The 21,191-nt window shown below is 40.0% G+C and overlaps 1 protein-coding gene across 1 annotated transcript in view; it reads left to right on the top strand.

Annotated features, from left to right (window-relative positions):
- Positions 1 to 5,367: 5,367 nt before the first annotated feature.
- The window catches only part of LOC115525951 (fatty acid desaturase 2-like protein FADS2B), a 29,399-nt gene continuing 13,575 nt past the window's right edge, over positions 5,368 to 21,191 (top strand). The window contains exons 1-4 of the mRNA XM_030333384.1: positions 5,368 to 5,694; positions 14,270 to 14,380; positions 15,976 to 16,173; positions 17,671 to 17,772. Of these exons, the coding sequence (XP_030189244.1) occupies positions 5,368 to 5,694; positions 14,270 to 14,380; positions 15,976 to 16,173; positions 17,671 to 17,772 (738 nt within the window). The remainder of the gene's footprint in view (positions 5,695 to 14,269; positions 14,381 to 15,975; positions 16,174 to 17,670; positions 17,773 to 21,191) is intronic.

Here is a 21,191-nt window from a genome sequence, read left to right as displayed (position 1 = left end):
CAAGAATGTGTGGATCCAATTACTCAAGCGCGGTATTCAAAGCCTTTTGTGATCCAAACCTTTGCAATAATTCCTATTTTTTCTCCAAACCTGCTTTTTTTTTCATGCTGTGACCCAGAAAGTTTGAGTGTTCTTCATTCCCACACTCTGCTCTTTATTTTTGCAAACGTAGATATTTGCTTATCACCTGTGCCCATGTGTTCTCCCTGAGAACTGCCATTGGAGAGCTTCTCAGTCTTTCATGGTCTAATTCTATGATATCTCCATTATGAAGGTTTCCTTTTTCATGGCAAACAAATAAGAATTCTTCCAACTTTGACTCCCCACAGTGGGTTTTATACTACTTTTATGGCAGTTGTAAGATGCTGTGTTATCGTTATTTGCAAAATTATTTTGTTCCCCTTATATATTGTAAGGGAAGAACTAATCTATTGATCTTGGCATCTCCTGTAGGGCCTCACACAATGCCAGGGGCACAGTGAGTGTTTGGCACCTGATTTGGTGAAAGGACAGGACTGGGAGATCCTCAGTATTCCATTCCTCCAGTTTGGGATTGACGCACAGACACTAGGTCAAAAATTAAAGAGAAATTCCTTTATGAAATATTCAAAGGCTCTGCCCGAACAGAGGGTGAAACACAGAGGGTTACCAGGATGCAGCCTGACAACAAACAGACATCCAATAAAGTTAGTTATAGACAGATGACACTGTGACAAAATAGAAAGAGCTTCAGCTGGAGCCATTTGGAGCCATGTCCAAATCCTGGTCAAGTCACTTTCTAGCTCTGTGACTTTGAGCAGGTTCCTAACTATTCTGAATCTTTCCTGCAAAACCAGGCTAAGGGTCAGCTGTGCAAACTGCCTGAGAAATGGTAATTAACACTTTGGAACCTAATACTTCTGCCATAAAAAGTAACAAAACGACAAGAATCAGAAAATCAACTGCAGAGCTGAGTATTTATTGCTGAAATCATTCCCTGCAGGCATGAAATAGCCATTTGCAGCAGCAAACACCTGTTAGAAACCCAAAGTTTGGGTCTTTGTCTTGTCATCTGAAGGGTTTTTTAAGCCTTCAGAAATCACCTTTCCTCCTTTTTTGCAGGCTTCCCATTTATCATCAGATCTAAAGATGATGCAGATGACACAAGACTGTGAACAGCACATCCAAAAAAAAAAAAAAACACAACAGAAACAAAAACAAAAAAACAAAACAAAACAAAATGAACACACCTGGAATGAAAGACCTAAGGACACTTCTAATGAGAGTGGGAAAGAACAATCAGGGACAGCACTGAAATGAGTCCCAAGGCCTGGCACTGCCAATATGGGAAGGGAGCCAGGCGTTAACTGAGACTTGCCCCGTCCATCACAGAGAATATATGACAGAGGAGAATGTGAACATTTCTGAGTCTTTGTTATCCATCGAGCCACTCATTCAATCTGTCCTCAAGTACTGAGGATTAGGCTGTGCCAGGTTTGAAAAATGCAGGAATGAAAGTGGCTAGTCCCTCAAATAACTCACAAACTCATGGAGGAAATAGACAACATTTCAGTCAAGACGCAAAAAAAGCTACCTTCACACTGTGCTGGAGGGACGGGGAGAGCACAGAGGGGATCCAGCTCTAGCAAGGTGGATCAGGAAAAACTAAAAGTGCTGCTTAACCTGAGTTTTGAAGCATTAACAGGAGTCCCCGGGTAGGCAGGGTGGCACGCGCCAGCATGCACGGTGTCCCCTTTGTGAGTCCACACATAGTCTAGTGTAGGAGCACAGAAAATACAAAAGGGTAGCAGATGGTAAACCAGCGGTGGGCAGAGGTCACATGTTCACCCTTTCTTGTGGATCCTCCAAAAATGCCTAGTTAAATGTTTGCCACATATGTTCTCAGGAGAGGAGTGTTTATTATGAAATCTCATGTTATCTGTAGGCTTAATCTCCACATGTGATAGAGCAGAATCAGAAGTGTGCTTCAGCTATCCTCACAGAAGAGCATTGAAGAAATTATCACACCAGGGAAATCAGATATGGTTTCTTTTTAAAAAAAATATTTTATAGTTTTATTAAAAACTAATTGACATACATCACTATATAAGTTTAAGACAAATAGCATGATGATGTGATTTACATATATTGTGAAATGGTTACCACAATAGTTTCAACATCCGTCGGTAAGACTTTTAAATACAGAGGACAAACTGAGGGTTGCTGGAGGGGAGATTCGTCAGGCGATGGGCTAGATCAGTGATGGGTATTAAGGAGGGCACTTATTGGGGTGAGCACTGGATGTTATGTATAAATGATGAATCACTACGTTCTACTACTGAAAAAGAAAAAAGTTTTTCAGACATGGTTTCTTTTTATCTGAGAGCTGGAAGGAACCTCAGATACTATCCAATATAGTATTTCTTGGCATCCTCAAGTACTCTGTGAAGGATTCTGGTTTCATTTGAGTTATAAAAAATAATATGTGTATTAGGATGACCAACTTCTAGCAAATTCTGCTATGCAATTTTGGTGTTCAAGTGTTTTGTGTTTGTGGTCCTGAATATTTTGATACCAAATGATCAGCCAAAATGATAGTTTTTGGCTTCTTATTCTTTGGGATCTCCAAGTTCTCAAGTTTGAGAACAACTTTATCTGATGATGATCGGTCAAAGTGATAGTTTTTGGCTTCTTATTCTTTGGGATCCCCAAGTTCTCAAGTTTTTGTTTTTTTTTTTCAATGTTTATTTATTTTTGGGACAGAGAGAGACAGAGCATGAACGGGGGAGGGGCAGAGAGAGAGGGAGACACAGAACCGGAAACAGGCTCCAGGCTCTGAGCCATCAGCCCAGAGCCCGACGCGGGGCTCGAACTCCCGGACCGCGAGATCGTGACCTGGCTGAAGTCGGACGCTTAACCGACTGCGCCACCCAGGCGCCCCATCCAAGTTCTCAAGTTTGAGAACAACTTTATCTGATGCAATCTCTCAATGTGAGGTGAGGATTTGGAGACCCAGAAAGGGAAAACGGCTTTGAAATGCATCCAGTTAATCAGTAATGGGGACTAGAAGCCCAGATGACTGGTTCAGCATTTGTTTTAACACAGGTCGGCCACCACCCCTCTGAACAGGCAGCCACAAGTCCCACGACCTTTAGGGTCTCTAATTACACATCCAACTTCATAATTCACAGCAATGCAATTTATCTTTATGGCCAGAGAATCATCTTCCAGTTTATCTCAGATGAGGTCTGTGCCCCACCTCTCTGAGAAGCAAGCAGAAAAAGTCAAGATAAATTACTCAAGCTCGGGATAATTAAACTTGTTTTTTTTTTTTTTTTTTAAATCCTCACTCTCTGAGTCTCTCATATGATGGAATTCATGACTTCACATATATATATATATATACGCGGGAAATTTCTTATGTTCTGATGAGATGATACCATGAAACTGCTGATCCTAAAGTAGGTATTGCTATTTTGTTTGTTGAAGCAGGTAGTAACTGCTTTCCTATTAGGACACTTTTTTTTTATTTTTTTTTTTAAATTTTTTTTTTTCAACGTTTATTTATTTTTGGGACAGAGAGAGACAGAGCATGAACGGGGGAGGGGCAGAGAGAGAGGGAGACACAGAATCGGAAACAGGCTCCAGGCTCTGAGCCATCAGCCCAGAGCCCGACGCGGGGCTCGAATTCACGGACCGCGAGATCGTGACCTGGCTGAAGTCGGACGCTTAACCGACTGCGCCACCCAGGCGCCCCACTATTAGGACACTTTTAAAGCAGAGGAAACAATCAATTTTTGCTGTGCTTTACACATATTTGAATCTCATAAGTGGTCACTGAATGAATGGCAAATCGATGTTACCTCAAACACCCATTTAATAAAATATATGATCTAATTAGAACTGGGAGGTGAGTGAACTACTGGGTAGGGGGATTCATGGAAACACAAGGCAAAGTTCATAAGTACCTGCTGTTCAGCAAAATTCTTTGGGGAACTTTGATGAAATCAGCTATGGTAGTCAAATAATCCTCCATGAGATATAAGACCTTCCAGGATCAAGGTAATTGGGACCAGATGTCCAGTTCCTTCATCCAGCTATTTCCTCTGCTTGGTGCCCTACTTGTTCAACCATTGAACAAATAATTATTAAATGCATACTGTGCTAGACCTACGGATACAATAGTAAACACGATACAAATCTCCATTTTCTCATGGAGCATGTGGTATCAGTCTTTGTAGTATTATGAGCATTCTATCCAGGAAAACTTCCGAAATTTATAACCTTGAAATTTTTTTCCTGGTATCTCCTTACTTTTTGCACTTGGTACGGACAAACGTTTTGGCTTCCCAGTCCAAATGATAGAAAGTAACCCTTGTTAATATCCTAAATTTACATCTCCTCAATTCAAGATATTAGACAATTCCAGAAGGAGATCTTGGTTCAGCTTAGGTTGGGTAGCTCTCCTGGATCAGCCTCTGTGGCCTGGAGGAGAGGGATGTGGTTGTTCCAATGGAAATACAGTGTATCCTTGAACAACACAGGTTTGAACTCTGTGGGTCCACTTATATCCATGTTTTTCTAACAAATGCAGTACAGTACTGTAAATACACTTTATCTTCCTTATGATGTTCTTAATTATTTGTTTTCTTTAGCTTACTTTATTGTAAGAGTAAAGTATATGATACATGTAACATACACAATCTGTGTTAATGGACCTTTTATACTATCAATCAGGCTTCTTCAGTACTAGGCTATTAGTGGTTACGTTTTGGGAGAGTCCAAGTTTTATACGTGGATTTTTTGACTGTGTGTTGTTCAAGGGTCAACTATATCATTCAGACAGAGGTTGGGGCAATTCCATTACACAGAGATGATGGAAAGACAATTCAATACATTTCAACCACACGTGGAATTAACAAACCTAAATGTCTCTATCCACAGGCAAGCCAGAGAGCTGGTGTACCCAACTCCATGGAGTGGCAGTGTAGGACAGCCCTGTGACCTGAGCCTTGCCCCACGGCCCTGGGTGCGGGCCACAACTTTCAGACCAACTGTGATTGGTCCAAGCTCTTTACCAGGGGACATTTAATGATGAAAGAGGATGCTGCTAAGACATCAGCCAGCAGAGAGAAGGAAGGTGACCAAGCCTCTAGCAGGGCAGAGAAAATCAGGACAGACAGAGAAGTGTGAGGCTGGGGATGAGCTCACTGTCAGGACGGTGAAGAGATAACTAGGTTAAAAAGTTTTCTGTGCAGGCATCAGTAGTATTCTACTGCAGTATTCTACTGAAGCAGAATAAGAAGGAAGGAAAAGTGTCATTTTATGGTCTAATCAGAGGCAAATATTAGAAATTTCAGGAGCCAACCCGGAAATCAGAGGGGTACAATGACAACGAAGCTTGAAGACAAGCATGCAGGGAATGGGGACCTTGTAGGAGAGGGTCAGCCATACCTGGGTGAGAAGTATCAAACGAATGGGAAACCAGTAGCAAATGGGAGAGGTGAAATCTCTGTAAAGCAGGAGGCAAATGGAAAGTGTGGCGTGCCCAGAAAAAGTCTCAACATGTACAGCTGGCAGGAGATCCAGAAACACAATCAGAAGGCTGATCAGTGGCTGGTGATCAATCGCAAGGTCTACGATGTTACTGGCTGGGCCAACAAGCATCCAGGGGGGAGCCGAGTCCTCAACCACTATGCTGGGGAAGATGCCACGGTAAGGAACTCAAAGCTCTGCCTTCTCTCTTCCGACTGGTGGGTGGCTGGGACTTGGCTCTCTTTCCCAAAGCATTTTGAGTACGTGCTCAAACTCCACAATTGCTCATCTCCTCCCAAACCAATTTTTCAGGATTCCTATCCAGCAAGAACCTGAAACCAAATAAGCCTCAAGGACTAGCTCCTATTTTGGGGTGGGCTCAGATGCTGACAGTGGATACTGTTTGTGTATTTTGGATTTTGTTTTCTCTTGGTGTTGTGTTTTGAATTGGAGTCACTGTTTGCTTCCTGGTTTAGTATAGTTGACACACAACATTTCATTAGTTCAAGTGTACAATGTAGTGATTCAACAACTCTATACACTAGGCTATGCTCACCACAAGTGTGGCTACCATCTGTCACTGTCTTTTAAGAAGAAAGTTACAAATGCATGAGTAAAATTTGGGAAAAATCACGTCTGTGCCCATCTAGAAATTTCTCAGACTCTTATAAATGGGGTGTGTAAAAAGAAGACAGCAATTCACATGATAGGCATCAAAATGTTAATAACAATAACACAAACCTACAATTATGGATAGTGCTTTTCTAACCCAAGTCACAGGATCAGCTCAGATGATGTGTTGGCAAAGATGCAGGCCTTCAACCACCTTGGAAATAACTGATAAACTCACTCAGCTTGAGACAGCTGAGCTGATGAATCTTTAATTTTCTGATGATGTTTATCTGTAAGAAGTTAGGGAAAAAACATGATTCCACATCCAATTCTAGCCAACAAGGTGGAATTAATTAATAAAATAAAACCATCAGGACTTTAGGATAAAATACCCATGCCACCTTGGGATTCATATCTTAAGAATGAAAATCCTGAGTGTGGTCAGCCATGTACCCTAGACTTTATGTAAGTAAATCCAAAAATGTTTGGAGAAAAGATTCTTGCAAAGGAAGATGGTTCAAGAAGAGTGGGAGGCTCCAGAGGCGTTCTGACAAATGTAATACCCCATAGCTACTCAGAATTCAGGGAGCCTGAGCTTGGCACCTGGATATATGAATGTGGGAAAGTTGTTAAAATGCTCGCAGCCTGTGCTTCATCATTTGTAAAATGGAAATGACCTTACCAATCTAACTGGTTTATGGTAAATGGGACTAATGCTTGTAAAGTGTTTAGCACAATGCCAAACACTTAATAAAGTTTCATTAAATTTTAACTATTATGATTTATCTCACTGGCATCCATAGCCTCAGAGGTGTGATTATTATTTCCTGTTTACCACCAGCTTAGAAATCTTGATTATATTTGGTGTCATCTGATTGGGAACAGAGGAGCCCATGGTGGAGAAGCATCATTCTCTCTAGTGAAGGAGGGCAGGACATAAAGGACCTACAATCAGAGACTTACTCTACAACCTAAGACGTGTTTGCAGGTTGTGCCCTGAAAGGCAACTGTGGACCAAAGAAAGCATAGTCTCTGTTAGCTGGCCCTCAACCCATGACCGCACCTGCCCAATGAAGAGCACCATTCCTTTATTTACATGGAAACTCTCCTTGAAGCTTCTACTTTCCTCATAAATGCTGAATAGTGATAGATCACTAATTCACTCATTCATGTAGTCAGCTATTCTAAAACCCTTGTTAAGGGTCCAGCGTAATGATTAAGAGTACAGGTTTGGGAATGGAAAAGGGTTGGCTTGTATCTGAGCTCAACTACTTACTAAGAATGTCTTGAGAAGGTTGATGAAACTCTTGAAGCTTTGGCTTCCTCATCTAGAAATTAGGGATCATAATACCTTCATCTCGCTTGGCAGAGATTAAAAACTAAAAAAAAAAAAAATAGCAGTGCTTTTGTTTTATTATTACTTAGTTCTGAGATGGGTTGTAATTTTCTCCAAACAAAAGGCAAGACAGATAAATCCACAAAACAAAATGGGTACATAAGTTCCTGTTATTTCCCATATGAGTTGTCTGATTGTTTTCAAACTATATGATTTAAAACTAACGGCATGGTGGTAATAATTAGAGTCTAGGCCAAGTATTTTTACCTGAGAAGAGTTCACTGGGGAAAAGTCAGAAACAACCTGTAAGTCCAAGAAGAGCTGATTATATAGTTATCGATATATCCATATGATGGGCTATTTTGCAATTATTAAAATAGGATTACAAAGCATTTGAGGATGAGACATGCTTATGAAACAATAGTTGGGCACAGTCTTCATGTAAGACAACAGTATGTTCTGGGTTCCATGAAAGGCATAAATGCAACCTTGTGATACATGTACATGAACGAAATATCTAGAACAAAGAAAACAAGTTCGTATCCTAGTGCTGTTCAACCCACTTATTATCTCTGAAGTCCCCACTCTAAGAAAGACACTGGGAAGCTCAAGTTCTTTCTCATGATGGTCAAAGGCCAATATGACAGGGAAAGGATAACCAAAACTTAGAGGAAATATAGAAAAGTTCATCCAGCTATTTGGAGGACTACCATGTGGAAGACAGGGGAGCTGTATGCAGTTCAGAAGAGTGGCATGCAGTCAGTGGAGGTGAGGTTAGGGCTGGAGGAAGAGAGGATTTTTCACAGAGGTGGAGTGAAAGCAGGATTCACGTCAGGAGTAAACACCCAGCCAGAATGGGCATCCCAGCTTAACCACTTCTTTTGCTTAGCACAATATTGACCCATGGTATGTGCTCAATTAGCGTCATTGACTATCATGGCATAAGGAGGACAGAATGTGAGAGAGGAGAGGTAGAGAAAGAGAAAAGAGAAAGGAGAGGGAGAGGAAGGTTCTTGAGAGCTGAGCCATGCCTTCCTCTTCTTTCTCCTCTTCCACTACACATAATAACACTTCCCTAGCACAGCATCCATCCCCATCGGCAATCACCACGACAAAATCAACCCAGATTTCTAAGCATTAGTGAAAGTGAAAGTAGTAATCAGTACGAGTAGTTGCATCTTCTCTGGGTTGTCAACATTTCTTAAATTATCTGGTTCTCACCAGAACAACGATTCAAGTAGAAAATAGGTGGAGAAGTAGAGAGAGGGGGTGCTGAGGCACTAAAGGTGAAGATGGGCCATGAGGACATGCTTTCTTTCAGAAAGGCCAGTCTGGCAGCTAAGTGATGGCTGTACTGAAAAACAGTCAGCCAAAATGAAGGAGGGAGCCCAGGGAACATGTTGAAAGTCCTAACTAGGCACTGACCACAGGAATGGAAAAGACGGGGTAGCTGCAAAGGATGTCTATGAGACATAATTTATAAAATGTGATGAGTGACTGGTTGAGTAATCGTGGAGAAACAGTCTGTCTGACTTGTGCATATGTGACATAGTGAACTAGGTGGCTATATCCATGACAGAATAGGGAAGCCAGGAGGATGAGCAGGTTTGGGAGGGAGAGCAGAGAGAGAGAGAACTGGGGCTGGAGCTCAGCAGAAAGTATCGCAGAAAAAACCTTGGTATAGGGAAGAGCTTTCAAATAATGAAAGTTCTCAAACAATGAAATGAGTTGCAGTGGAAAAATAACCCTCTGCTTATTCCTGTGGGTGAAGGGGAATCTGGTGACTTTAAGCGAACATTCTCCATTCCAAAAAGGCTTTCTCCCAGATAAAGGGCAAAGACGGCATTCTCCTTACAAACTGACCTATTCACAACTCATGTACTACCCAAAATATGAGGGGGCTTGTTCTAGCCTTTGCCTTGGAGCACATGAGACCAGAGAAGAGTAAGCATAAGAGAAATTACTCAGAGATGTGGGAATGCATATGTGGTTGGGTGTTGACTACTCTGGTGAGCTTTTGTGAGGTGAGTAAATCAAAATCCATGTTCTAGTTACCTTGTTTTGTGACTGTGTGTATATATATTTCTCACTGGTGTTTTATTTCCAGAATTTCTTCCCCCAGACAAACTAAATACAATACAAAAAGTGCAATCACTTATTTATTTATTTGGTCTGGCTTTCAAAACCAAATCCCTTAGCTACTAGGCTAACATAAGATCCTCGATAAGGTTTTATAGAATGACTGAATAAATAAATGGAAGCATTAGTAAACCCATTAGGCAGAGTGGGTGACATTATTATCCTCATTTAGAAAAAAACCCTGAGGCTTGAGAAATTAAGTAATTTCCCCAATATAAGGCAGCTTAGTCCTTTGCTACCCTGCACTATGCCTTAGTGTGAATTAGGAAGGCACACTCCTTGGGTGGTTGCAGCACAAGATTTGGCAAACTGAATGTTTGCTGGATTTCAGCCCATACCTAGCCTCCTGGATGGGTGCCTTTGTGCAGGGGACAACCTCTTGATAGTACTTAAGTTTGTAAATGCAGGGGTTTGTCTCAGGCCTGTGTCGAAATAACCCGTTTTGAAATGAATGTAGGTACAAATTTATGAATAGATTAAGGAGTAGAGATTATGGTTAAGAAGCGAGTCAAAAAGCTAACAGATGAAAATGGGAGATGCTGGGTAGGGAAGAGACACTGGTTCTTAAGACCTGTATCCTCTGAGCTCAACACTCTTGAATGCTCCCAACTTTTTCTTTGTTAGAGAAAGCTTATATTCATCTCTTCATTCCTCCTTTCCCTTATTCATCAGGCATCCACTGAGCCACGTGCCATATTCCAGGCAAAACGAGACAGTAGGAATAATTTAATCAATAGTACATGGCTTTCGTCTTCAATAACTCTAACATACGTTGGAACAAATTTATCCAAGAAGGTGAAAGACCTGCACACTAGAAACTAAGACATTAATAAAAGAAATTGAGGAAGATACAAACAAATGGAAAGGTATTCTGTGCTCATGGGTTGGAAGATTTAATCTATTAAAATATCCATTCTACCTGAAACAATCCATAGGTTCAATGCATTCTCTATCAGAATTCCAATGGCATTTTTCATGAAAATAGATTAAGTAATCCTAAAATTTGTATTGGAACCATAAATGGCCCCAAATAGTCAAAGCAATCTTGAGAAATAACCCACCTGGATTCCCTGATATCAGTACATACTACAAAGCTACAGATGAATGTATAAAGAAAATGTGATGCACATGCATGCGTACACACACACACACACACACACACACACACACCCGATAGAATACTATTCAGCCATAAAAAAGAACGAAATCCTGCCATTTGCAACAACTTGGATGGACCCAGAAGGCATTATGCTAATTGAAATATGTCAGACAGAGGAAGAAAAATAGCATATGATTTCACTTATATGTGGAATCTAAGAAAGAAAACAAAATATCAAGCTCATAGATACAGAAAACCAATTGGTGGTTACCAGAGGCAGGTGGTACGGGGTGGGATAAAAGGGTGAAGGAGTTCAAAAGTGCAAACTTCCAGCTACAATAAATAAATCATGGGGGTTGTAATGTTTTGCATGGTGACTATAGTTAATAATACTGTATTGCGTATTTGAAAAGTGTTGAGAGATTAAATCTTACAAGTTATCATCACCAGAAAAAGAATTTGGTAACTATGTAAGGGGGCAGATGTTAACCAGACTTATTGTGGTGATTATTTTGCAATGCATGCAAATATCAAATCGTTCTTTTGTACACCTGAAGCCAATATAAGGCTATATGAATATTATACTAATTTTTAAAAAAGAAAAACACAAAGACCACTAGAGAAGGGGGCAGGTACACAGTTTCATTATAATATAATTTGAAAAGCTCTAGGGGCTACAGGAGCCACAGGAGATGGTAAATAACTTTCCTAAGTTAGGTGGAGGCATTATTTAATCTGAATCTTGAGGGGTGAGGAAGAGTATTTATAGAGAGAAAATGGAGGAAGGTAGTTAAGACAAAGGAAACAGTATGTGCCAAGCTTCAGAACAATAGACAGGCATGGAATGTTCATTGAATGGGAAGATGTCTGGTGGACAAATGGCTCATGAAGGGTGATAGTGAAAGGTAAGCCTGGAGAGGCAGGTTGAAGCCAGAGGCAAAGCAATTCAGGGGATTAAAACCTAATATGGAGAGGTATCATTACTATATGCCCAGCAGATACATACAGATTTTTGCATCACCCCAAACAATCTGGCATCACTTCTCTCTTGAGAGGTCTTTCAGAAAAAGAATTATACATGTTAAGGATAGAATAAATTGTTACAGCTTCATGGCTTTAAAGTCACATAGACTTTAGTTCAAATCTTGGCTCTACTATTTACCTATTTGCTGTGGCATTTTGGACAAGACTTTCTCTCCTCAAAGACTTGGTATTTTTATCTTTATAGCACAAATGATGGAACCTCACAGATCTAAGGTGACGATTATGAGTTTGCCCATAGATTGTCTGGTACACAAGATATGCTCAACAGAAGTTAGCACTATCCCCTCTCCCCTTCATTTTACCCCATCTCCTTCCTTCAGCACGAATATACTTGCCCAAGTGTGTTGATAACATAACCTGTTTTTACAGGTGTTTCAAAAAGAGAATTTCACAACTTCCACAATATCTAGACTCTATTAGGAAATTCTTTTACATTGAATATTCTTAAGACTACGTAAACTCCTTTGTTGTACTGCTCATCAGTACAATGAAAAGAGGTCCACATGGCAGGGCTAGGCTTACTATTCTGGAAAAACTCTGTTGGTCTTTAGGATCTGTTATTGCAGTGTTGCCTATGGATTTTGCTGTGAATCAAAAGACAAACAAATAAACCCCCACCAAAACCAACCAACAAAACAAACAAACAAACAAACAAACAAACAAATGATGAACCCAGAAGAATGTTTTTGTCAGCACACTGCTCCAGGGTTCTGAATGACTGCTTATAGTAAAATGAAATTTCAATGGCTTACCTTTCTTCTACCTTCTTATCTTGATCCACCAGAATGTTTTCCATCCTATCTGCTCTTAAAGAACAGGTAGAATATTTTGCCAATATGGATCATTCTGAAATACTTAATAGCCTTCTTAATCACTGGATGGCTGTCTTCCTGGCTCAGGAAACTAAGTTTTAAAGTTGTAGAATGTGAAATTATATAGTATAGCATTTCCAAAGGGGGTCAGAGTAAAGTACGCAGAAGCAGAATGGAAAGTAGGGACTGGACTGGTTCTAGCAAATACAAAGCCCTTTTTATATCATTGAACCTAGAGACCATAAGGAGAAGTAAGTCTAAAAAGCTGATATTGCACCCTTCTAATTAATGTTATTCATTACATAAACACCTTCTTAGAAAGTAGGCTTCTACATAGTTCTTAGATGTATCTAAAGTTGCTTTGCACTTTGAACTTGGAAGTTTCATTATATTCACGAAAATAATTCAGAGTTCATTACACATTAAGCATTGGAGTATAGGAAGAAAATCTCTGAGGTGCTGTATTGAAGGGAATGTAGGTAGTAAGTTCTTAGCACTAGAAGTATACATACAAGAAAGATGGCTAATATGTTGACTCGCTTAATCCCTAAAGTAACTTTATGAATTGGTTGGCTATTGTCATCACCCTTCTGTTAGAGAAAACAGAAGCACAGACAAGGTCAAGAGACTTGTCCACAGCTTCATAGCTCCACAGCTAGTAAGTAGAAACCAGAATTTAAATGAAGAAAGGCCACTCCAGGGTCCATTTTCCTAGTCAGTACTATGGGATACCAGCACTTTAGAGTCGTGGGTGTGGCTTCCATGTTTTCAACTTATGATGTTGATTATGATGTTGATTATATTCCCTCACTTTTAATAACTCCTGTACCCAAAGTCATATTAGCAGAAAGCCTAGAAAGTCCACCTCTTGGAGAATTTTCCTTCCCCAAAAATGGTTTAAATCCCTGGAAGGAAAGAGAATATCTTTTAGTTCCAAATATAAGCAGGATATAGGAACCACCACACTTCACATAGCCTCTACCCACAAGGTGCTGCTTAACATGGACCTGAGATGGGGAAAAGCAGTTGGTCACCACTATGTGCCTGGCTGTCACAACCTTTGCAGAGACTGCCCTAGCACTGTTTAGAAAGAGTGATGAGACCCCTCCAGTGAAAAACGTTGTGAAAAGCGTGTACTTTAGACAGCTCAGACCTCAAGGGCTGTGCTCCCTTTCTCTCCTGTGAATTAATCCTACACTATCAATGTCAACTTTAACCAGTTTTTTTAAAAATAACGTAATTCAAATGTTTCATTCCTCTTGGCTTTGGCCAGGAACCAAGAGGGAGATTTGATGGGAGATGTGCTTTTCACAGCTAGTCATGGTTGCTGCATGTTTCTGTGTGGGCAACTTCCACCAAGCCTGATGTTGGACTTTAAGGATTCATCATGGCTTATTAACTCCAGCAAATTAATTCTTCTGGTGCTCAATAAACAGCGATCCCTTCCAATGCTCAGGAATATCCTGGCTGTGTTGGGCTTGCCTAATGAAGCAGTGCATCAAGCTGGGGGATCTCCAGCATGAAGCTTTCACAAAGTATCTCCAAGGGTAATTTTGATTGTTCAACTGGAGACATCAACCTGGGGTTAGAAGAAATCCTCTGTAATAGAGTCTGCTGATTCCCAAGATGGGCACAGGATGAGGTAAGGAAGGGGACTATTCTGTAGATAAGCATGTGTCTCCTAAGCCTCTATCAATTCTCTGTGATTTACAGGATGTCTTCAGAGCCATGCACCTGGACCTTGACATTGTAAAATTGTACCTTAAGCCGCTGCTCATCGGAGAGCTTGCCCCAGAAGAGCCTAGCCAGGAGAGACACAAAAGTGTGAGTGGGGTCTCAGGACTCAGAAACATGTGGAGGGATGAGGACAAAGGCCAGCTGATCGTTTCCTGACATATCCAAGAACTGATCATTTTCTGTGAGATGCCTGACATCATGGCTGGGTGAACCTGCTATACCATAAATGAGTAGCTTCTACATATTACAATATAACATCATCCTCCTTAGACACTCAGAATTCTTAAACCTCTGTGTAAAAAGGAAAGAAATGTTTGGTCCTGTACCAAACAGAATTTCCATGTCTCCAAGTACCTCTTTTTTTGCCCAGATATATCTAGATACAATTTTTGTCCAGTGACTGATTATAAAAATGTTTGATGTCTGTGTCTATGTTCCCTTTTAAAGTAAGTTCCATGAGAGCAGGGAATATCTATCTATGTATCTATGTATGTATGTATGTATGTATGTATGTATGTATCTATATTGCTTATCTCTGTGTACTCAAGAACCCACCTGCACAGGATCAGACATATAATATGGACTCCATAAATAGCTATTGAATGAAATATGTGAATATATCATAACAGAAGCCCTTTCTACATTTGGTGAAACTATAGTCCAAGGAAAATAAATTGCTATCTGAAAGTCCCACAGTTGGTGTATCAGAAAACTGGGATTCCAAGTCACTTATTTCTGGCCCCAATCCAAATGAAAATTTTGCTTCTAGAATTATGTTCATAGCTTTTACATTTTATGCTACAAATTTCTCTCCTTTTGTGTATCTCCTTGAACAGTCTTGTTTTCTTTCTTATACCCTGGTCACTGTGTCAACTGTCCTGTTTTCAAACCCATTAGTCATTAAGCTAAGAGATATTTCTTCCCATCTCTTGCACTGACTCTCCAGTTTGATTGGCAAGCTTGTAAACCAATACTAGCCTTGACCATGCACACACATGCACATATGCATGTTACACACACACAGGACAAGGAAACTTACCCGCCCCCACACACACAGACACACATACAGATCAGCACACACACACTAATGCCACAAGAGATCCTGCCTTGTGCCTAGGGACCCATCAAGCAGCTCATAGGAAAGTCTTCCTTTGAACTAATTTACATGAACTGCATTTTTCTATGTTCATCATCTTTAATGAAAGCGCCCTTTGCACAAACTGATCTGATGATGAGGTAGAAAATTCTGTGTAAAGTGTACCACTAAGTATGGTAACACAAGTCCATATAGACCACACAGTTCCCTGAAGCATAATCGGTGATCAATCAATACCTGAAACAATACTGATGGTTAAAAGACAACTGTTAGACAATAACTCCCTAGATTCCCCGCCCCCCCCCAAACCCTACTCTTTCTGAGTTCCAAAACAGTTTGAGGACAGTTTACATATCACTACCCATTTTTTCTCTTCTCCTGAAAAAAAATATTATCATAACCTTTTTAAAAGGTTTTGTTTGCTCATAGTTTTATGTTTTTAATTTTGCTCAATTAAATTTGTTAATATCCTTAAATTTCTAGTCATAAAAGTAAGGTATTAATAAAGTAATAAAAGAGATTATTAATTGTGTTCATTTGTGTTCCCTGAGGGAACTAATTCCTTCCTTGAACATTTATTTCTCAGTCCCAGCTGGTGGAAGATTTCCGAGAATTGCGGAGAACATTAGAGGCCATGAACATGTTCAAGGTCAACCCAGTGTTCTTCTTCCTTCACTTCGCCCAGATCATGATTTTAGAAACTCTGGCTTGGCTAATAGTGTGGCATTTTGGCAGTGGCTGGCCTGTGACAATATTCATCTCCTTCCTTCTCACAATTTCCCAGGTAAGCACATACCCTAAAATCAAGCAGTGGCTTTAGGGGACAATTCAGAATTGTTTCCTTCTCCCTTTAGACCTGCACCAGGTGCTTCCTGACACTTCCTGGCAAGCTACTAATCCACATCTGACACCAGCAAGTTACCACATCTTGCCAGGCCCCAGTCTTTTGTCTGTAAAACGGGATAACAATTTTTATGTAAATATTCTCTACTAAACAAGTTAACGTGTAAAACACTTAGCACAATGACTAGCACACAGGAAATATTTAATTTATGACAGATGCTCATCTTTGCCCAATTGTATCCATACCAGTTCAGTAACTGAAGTCGTTTCTCAGCCATGTAACACTCACCTTTATCTTTTATTCATCTTCCAACCAATAAAAAGAGAGAAAGGCAAATCAAGAAACAGAATCTTAACTACAGAGAATGAACTGATGGTTACCAAAGGAGAGGGTGTGGGGGGATGTATGAAATAGGTGATGGGGATTGAGGAGTGAACTTGTCACGATGAGCACTGGGGGTTGTACGGAGGTGTCGAATCACTGTATTGTATATCTGAAACTAGCATTACATTGTATATTAACTAACTGGAATTTATATAAAAACTTAAAAACCTGAACTTATGGATTCCACCATAAATTGTAATCAACAACTGGCACCAGCAGAGCATTGGATAAATCTTTGTTGAATGAAGTGTGAATCTCTGAACACGGCTTTCTGTGAGCACAACACTGTGGGGGGGACACGAAAGGAAATGCACCTGGTTCCTTCCCTGGGGAAAAGAGTCTTCCACTGGGGAGACCGATGTTCACACTGGTAAACATTCTATGTGACAGAATGACATCGGTGCCAAAGAGGAACCAGCATATGCTGTTAAAGCAGAAAGAGGCATTTAATTCTCATGGGGATAACTGGGGAAGGTTTTATGGAAAATTGATGTCAAAGTTAATTCCAGAATTTATGATATGTTATTTATTTATTTTTTGTAAAGTCAACTTGCTTTATTCCTTGAAAAGCAATTCTTTTGGAAACTGGAAAGGAAGCAAATATTTGTTTGGTGCTTAACATAAGCCAAGCACTTTGGAGGTATTTAAGTTTGCCAACAGTCCATGAGTAAGGTATTATTATCCCTACCTATCAGATGAAGAGCTGAGGTTCAGAGCTACTGAGTAAACTGCCAAGATCTGTGCAACACATACATGGTAAAGAACAGTTGAGAACCCAAATCTGCCTGACTCCAAAGGCCATACTCTTTGTCCTCCTCACTGGAAGATTTGACAGTGGTAAGGAAAATGTTCTAGGCTGAAAGAACTCAGTTCACAAAGGCACACAAGTGGGAAAGAATGCAATGTGTGGGAAATAGAAAGTGAACTTGGCTTGGGGCCAGATGAGATCCCCCACCATTCTTCTCCAATGGGCTCCTGAATGTATGGGCAGGCTCATTGATTAATTTCTTCTTAACTCCTCAACCTCTCTAACAACAACTTAATCTCTTCTAGGTTCAGTGTTTTCTTCTGCAACATGACTTGGGACACATTTCTGTATTTCCAAAGTCCAAGTGGAGCCGCTTGATGCAAAAATTTATGATGAGTCATCTCAAGGTACAGGATGTTCATGGAGCATGATGGAATTCTCAAAACTCATTTCCTAAGACTATGGTTACCAAATTTGTGTGCTGATAGGAGTTAAAAAAGTGTTTGTGCATAAATATATTTGCAAATTAGTATAAATACAATAAAAATGTAGATACCATATATATATATATATATATATACACATATGACATTATAATATATATGTTAAAATTAGAATTTGGAATTTTTATGAGGGAAGGTTTATTTTTATTTAGGAAATTCCAACAGTTTTTTTTTCTTGCACTAATAAAGTCTTTGGCCCAGTCCCTGGTACCCAATTAAGAAACCACCTTGGAGGAGAACAATTGTACCTTAATAAATGAAGAGGCGCTCTGTAAAATCATGAATGGGAATGTTTCTAGAAGGAGTCTGAATATTTACTGCTGGGAAGCTACAGGAATCTAGCAAAGCCCAATTTGTCTTAGAAGGACAGGTCTATGAAGAAATAGGAAAGGATGCAGAAGAGATAATAGTGAAGAGAAAGAGAAAAAGTAGACAAGACAGGTCAGATGGCACTGTTCAAGAGTCAAGGGCTGCAAATCCCAGAAGGCTGGAAACAGCAGTGATGATGATGGCAGTTGGCCTTGTGTCCCTGCCCAAACTCCAGGAGAGCATATACTTTGTCCTATGTGCCACTATGCTGCAGCACCTAGCAGAGTGCTTGGCACATAGTAAGCCTTCAATAGCATTTGTTGAGTGGATGGATGGATGGATGGATGAACCAAGGTAACAGTACAGGACTGCTAAGAGTGGGTGCTAGATCTGACTCTGAAAAGGCCCCTTGTGTGATCTTGTCTGATATCTGACTCTCCATGTCCTTATCTCTAATATTAGGAGTTAAACTGGATGTCTGCTTTTCTAGGACATTCTAGGATTTAGTGACTATGTACACTGGCCCAGACGGGGGTGGGGGGGGAAATGCCTCTGAGCCTTCCACTAAGCCAAATATTGCATTCAAGCCAGCTCATTTTAGAAAAAACTCATAGGCACTTTTGTTTTGTCTTAGCACTGTTGTTTTATATTGAACTGGAAGATACTTAAAATCACCGTCTTATCTATCCTCTTTCCAGTCGAGCAAACAAGGTTTAAGTAGATTCAGTAACACTGAGTGGGATCTGGGTTCCTATTAGAATTATGTCTGTTACTCAAAATTGTTAGAATGAATAACATATTTTCATTTTATTTGATGTTTTATTTAACTGGGAAATTCCTGTAGGTGCACTGTTCTGCCCTCCATCCACTAGTGCTAAATTGACACTGTTTCTGTGTTCAATCAGAAATCTTTACCACAGAATAAAAGAAGGAAATCCTGCAGAAAGAATTAGGTAATGGACCCTCCCACTCTCCCTCCCCTGTTTTGAGGAAGTCAGAGGGAAAAGGAGACTCATGTGACCTGGAGATAATTGACAGTTGATCTGGTGTCAGTATATATAATGTTTCAAGCTCTACCCTTGCTGGTGCTTTAAAAAAAATCATTGCTTTTCCATTGGTCCAAATTTGTACACTGCTCTTTCTCTATGAGTTGTGTTGCCAGAAACAAGTTTTGCACTAGTTGAAATGAACACAACCTTGATAACTCATGAACAGAGGAAGTAAATGGGAAATGCTCTAAAAACTAATTGAGTGCACTGGGCCTTTTGCAGGCAAAACCAGCAATTTGTGAGCAAAATGAATACAGGCTTCAATCATCTGCAGCAGAGTAAACTTCCTAGGGGAAGGAAAGTTGGGAAGGAGGGAAGTAACAAAGAAAATTATAATAGAAGCAGCAACAACTTCACCTTCTACATACATTACAATTTTAAATTTCAAAACTTGATTTCATGCCAATTTACCCTCCCCCATGGAAAAGCATAAATATATATTGAGATTTTGTTGGAATATGCTTTCACTACCTGTGCTAGTAATGGTGTATGTCTGGTCTTTGCTTTTTTGTGTGTGTGTGCAGCAAAAGAGCCCTTCTGAAAGTACACTCTGAAATGTCTGCACACATTTTGGACTTCTGTGCAATGTTCAAATCAAAATGGACTCCCTGTAGCATATTTTTCGATATCCCCTCCCCAACACCCAGCATGCCCAGTTTGAAAACTATAAGAATCAAGTGTCATTATAGGGACAAAGAGATAGAATATTTGATATTAAGATCTGCCTTGAAAATCTGGCCTATCCTGTTTCCATGACTACATCCTAAAATAATGTGGGGGGGGGGAGTGTCAAGTATGTTATTTCCTGTAACATTTTTCTCATTCATTTCACAGATGAGGAAATTACCCAACGCCACATACACCCAGTAGCAGGGATTTGAATTCAGCCCCAAAATGGCTTTAGAACAATGTTTGGAATCCTTATAATGCACCAAGAAAGGACCTAACATGGAAATGAGGAATGACTTAGGGTGGTTCTTATATGGAATTTGGTACAGGGGCAACCTATTTGCATGTAGCTGATTATCTTCACTTTCAGCTGGATCACTATCCCTCACCTCCAGTAATTGTGGCTTCCAGACCGAGGGGTGAGGGTAGAGCCAGCTGCCTTATCACACCAATAATTACTCTGACATTACCAGTTTCCACAGATAGTCATTGACTGCAAGGGTACTGTCAAAATGTTAGCTCACAAAGGATTAAACTAACAAAGTGAATCATTGTTTATCACAGTGCCCTTGTTTCTGTATTGCTCCTGTTGGGTTGTATGTTTCATAAGTGTGGGAGCTCCATTTTATCATGTCTAACTTTATACAGCAAATACTTGGCTCAGTGTCTGATGCATGGGAGGTATTTAAAAATAAATAATGAACGGATAAACAAAGAGAAAGTGCACAATTGTAAGGGTGAGTGGGTGGTATGCAGTTTGGTAGGAGACGAGCAGAGTGCAATGGAGACCCCACAGGAGGAATGAAAATTGATGAGTACACCTTGAGTTTGACATATCATGAAACACCCACAAGGAAATGTTTGGAAAGTGATTTCCCTTTCAAGCATGAGATTCAGGGAAGAGATGTGGGATGCAGGAAGAGAGATTCCACCATAAGGATGGTAGGGAGTGTTAGTGGTAAAAAGAGACTATCACTCCGGAGGGATGATAACACGAGGGTTTGCTAAGAGAGGACTCTGCAATAAGACTAGAAGGCAACGCTCACATGATTTTCAAACATTCCCTTCCCCCTCTACCATGGATGTATAGTGTCTAGATGAGTTTAGTCCAAAAGAAATATAATTCTAAGCCACATTAAAATGATATAAATCATTTTAAATTTTCTCATAGCCACATCTTAAAAGATAACTTTATTACCACATATATATTCAAAATATTATAATTTCTACATGTAATCAATATAAAAGATGTTAATATGATATTTTACACTCCTTTTTTCATACCATGCCTCAAAA

This window comes from Lynx canadensis, chromosome D1 (genome assembly GCF_007474595.2).
Source record: "Lynx canadensis isolate LIC74 chromosome D1, mLynCan4.pri.v2, whole genome shotgun sequence".
Classification (NCBI taxonomy): Eukaryota; Metazoa; Chordata; class Mammalia; order Carnivora; family Felidae; genus Lynx; species Lynx canadensis.
The sequence above is the reverse complement of the archived record's forward strand: the minus strand, read 5'-3'. Positions and strand labels throughout refer to the sequence as shown.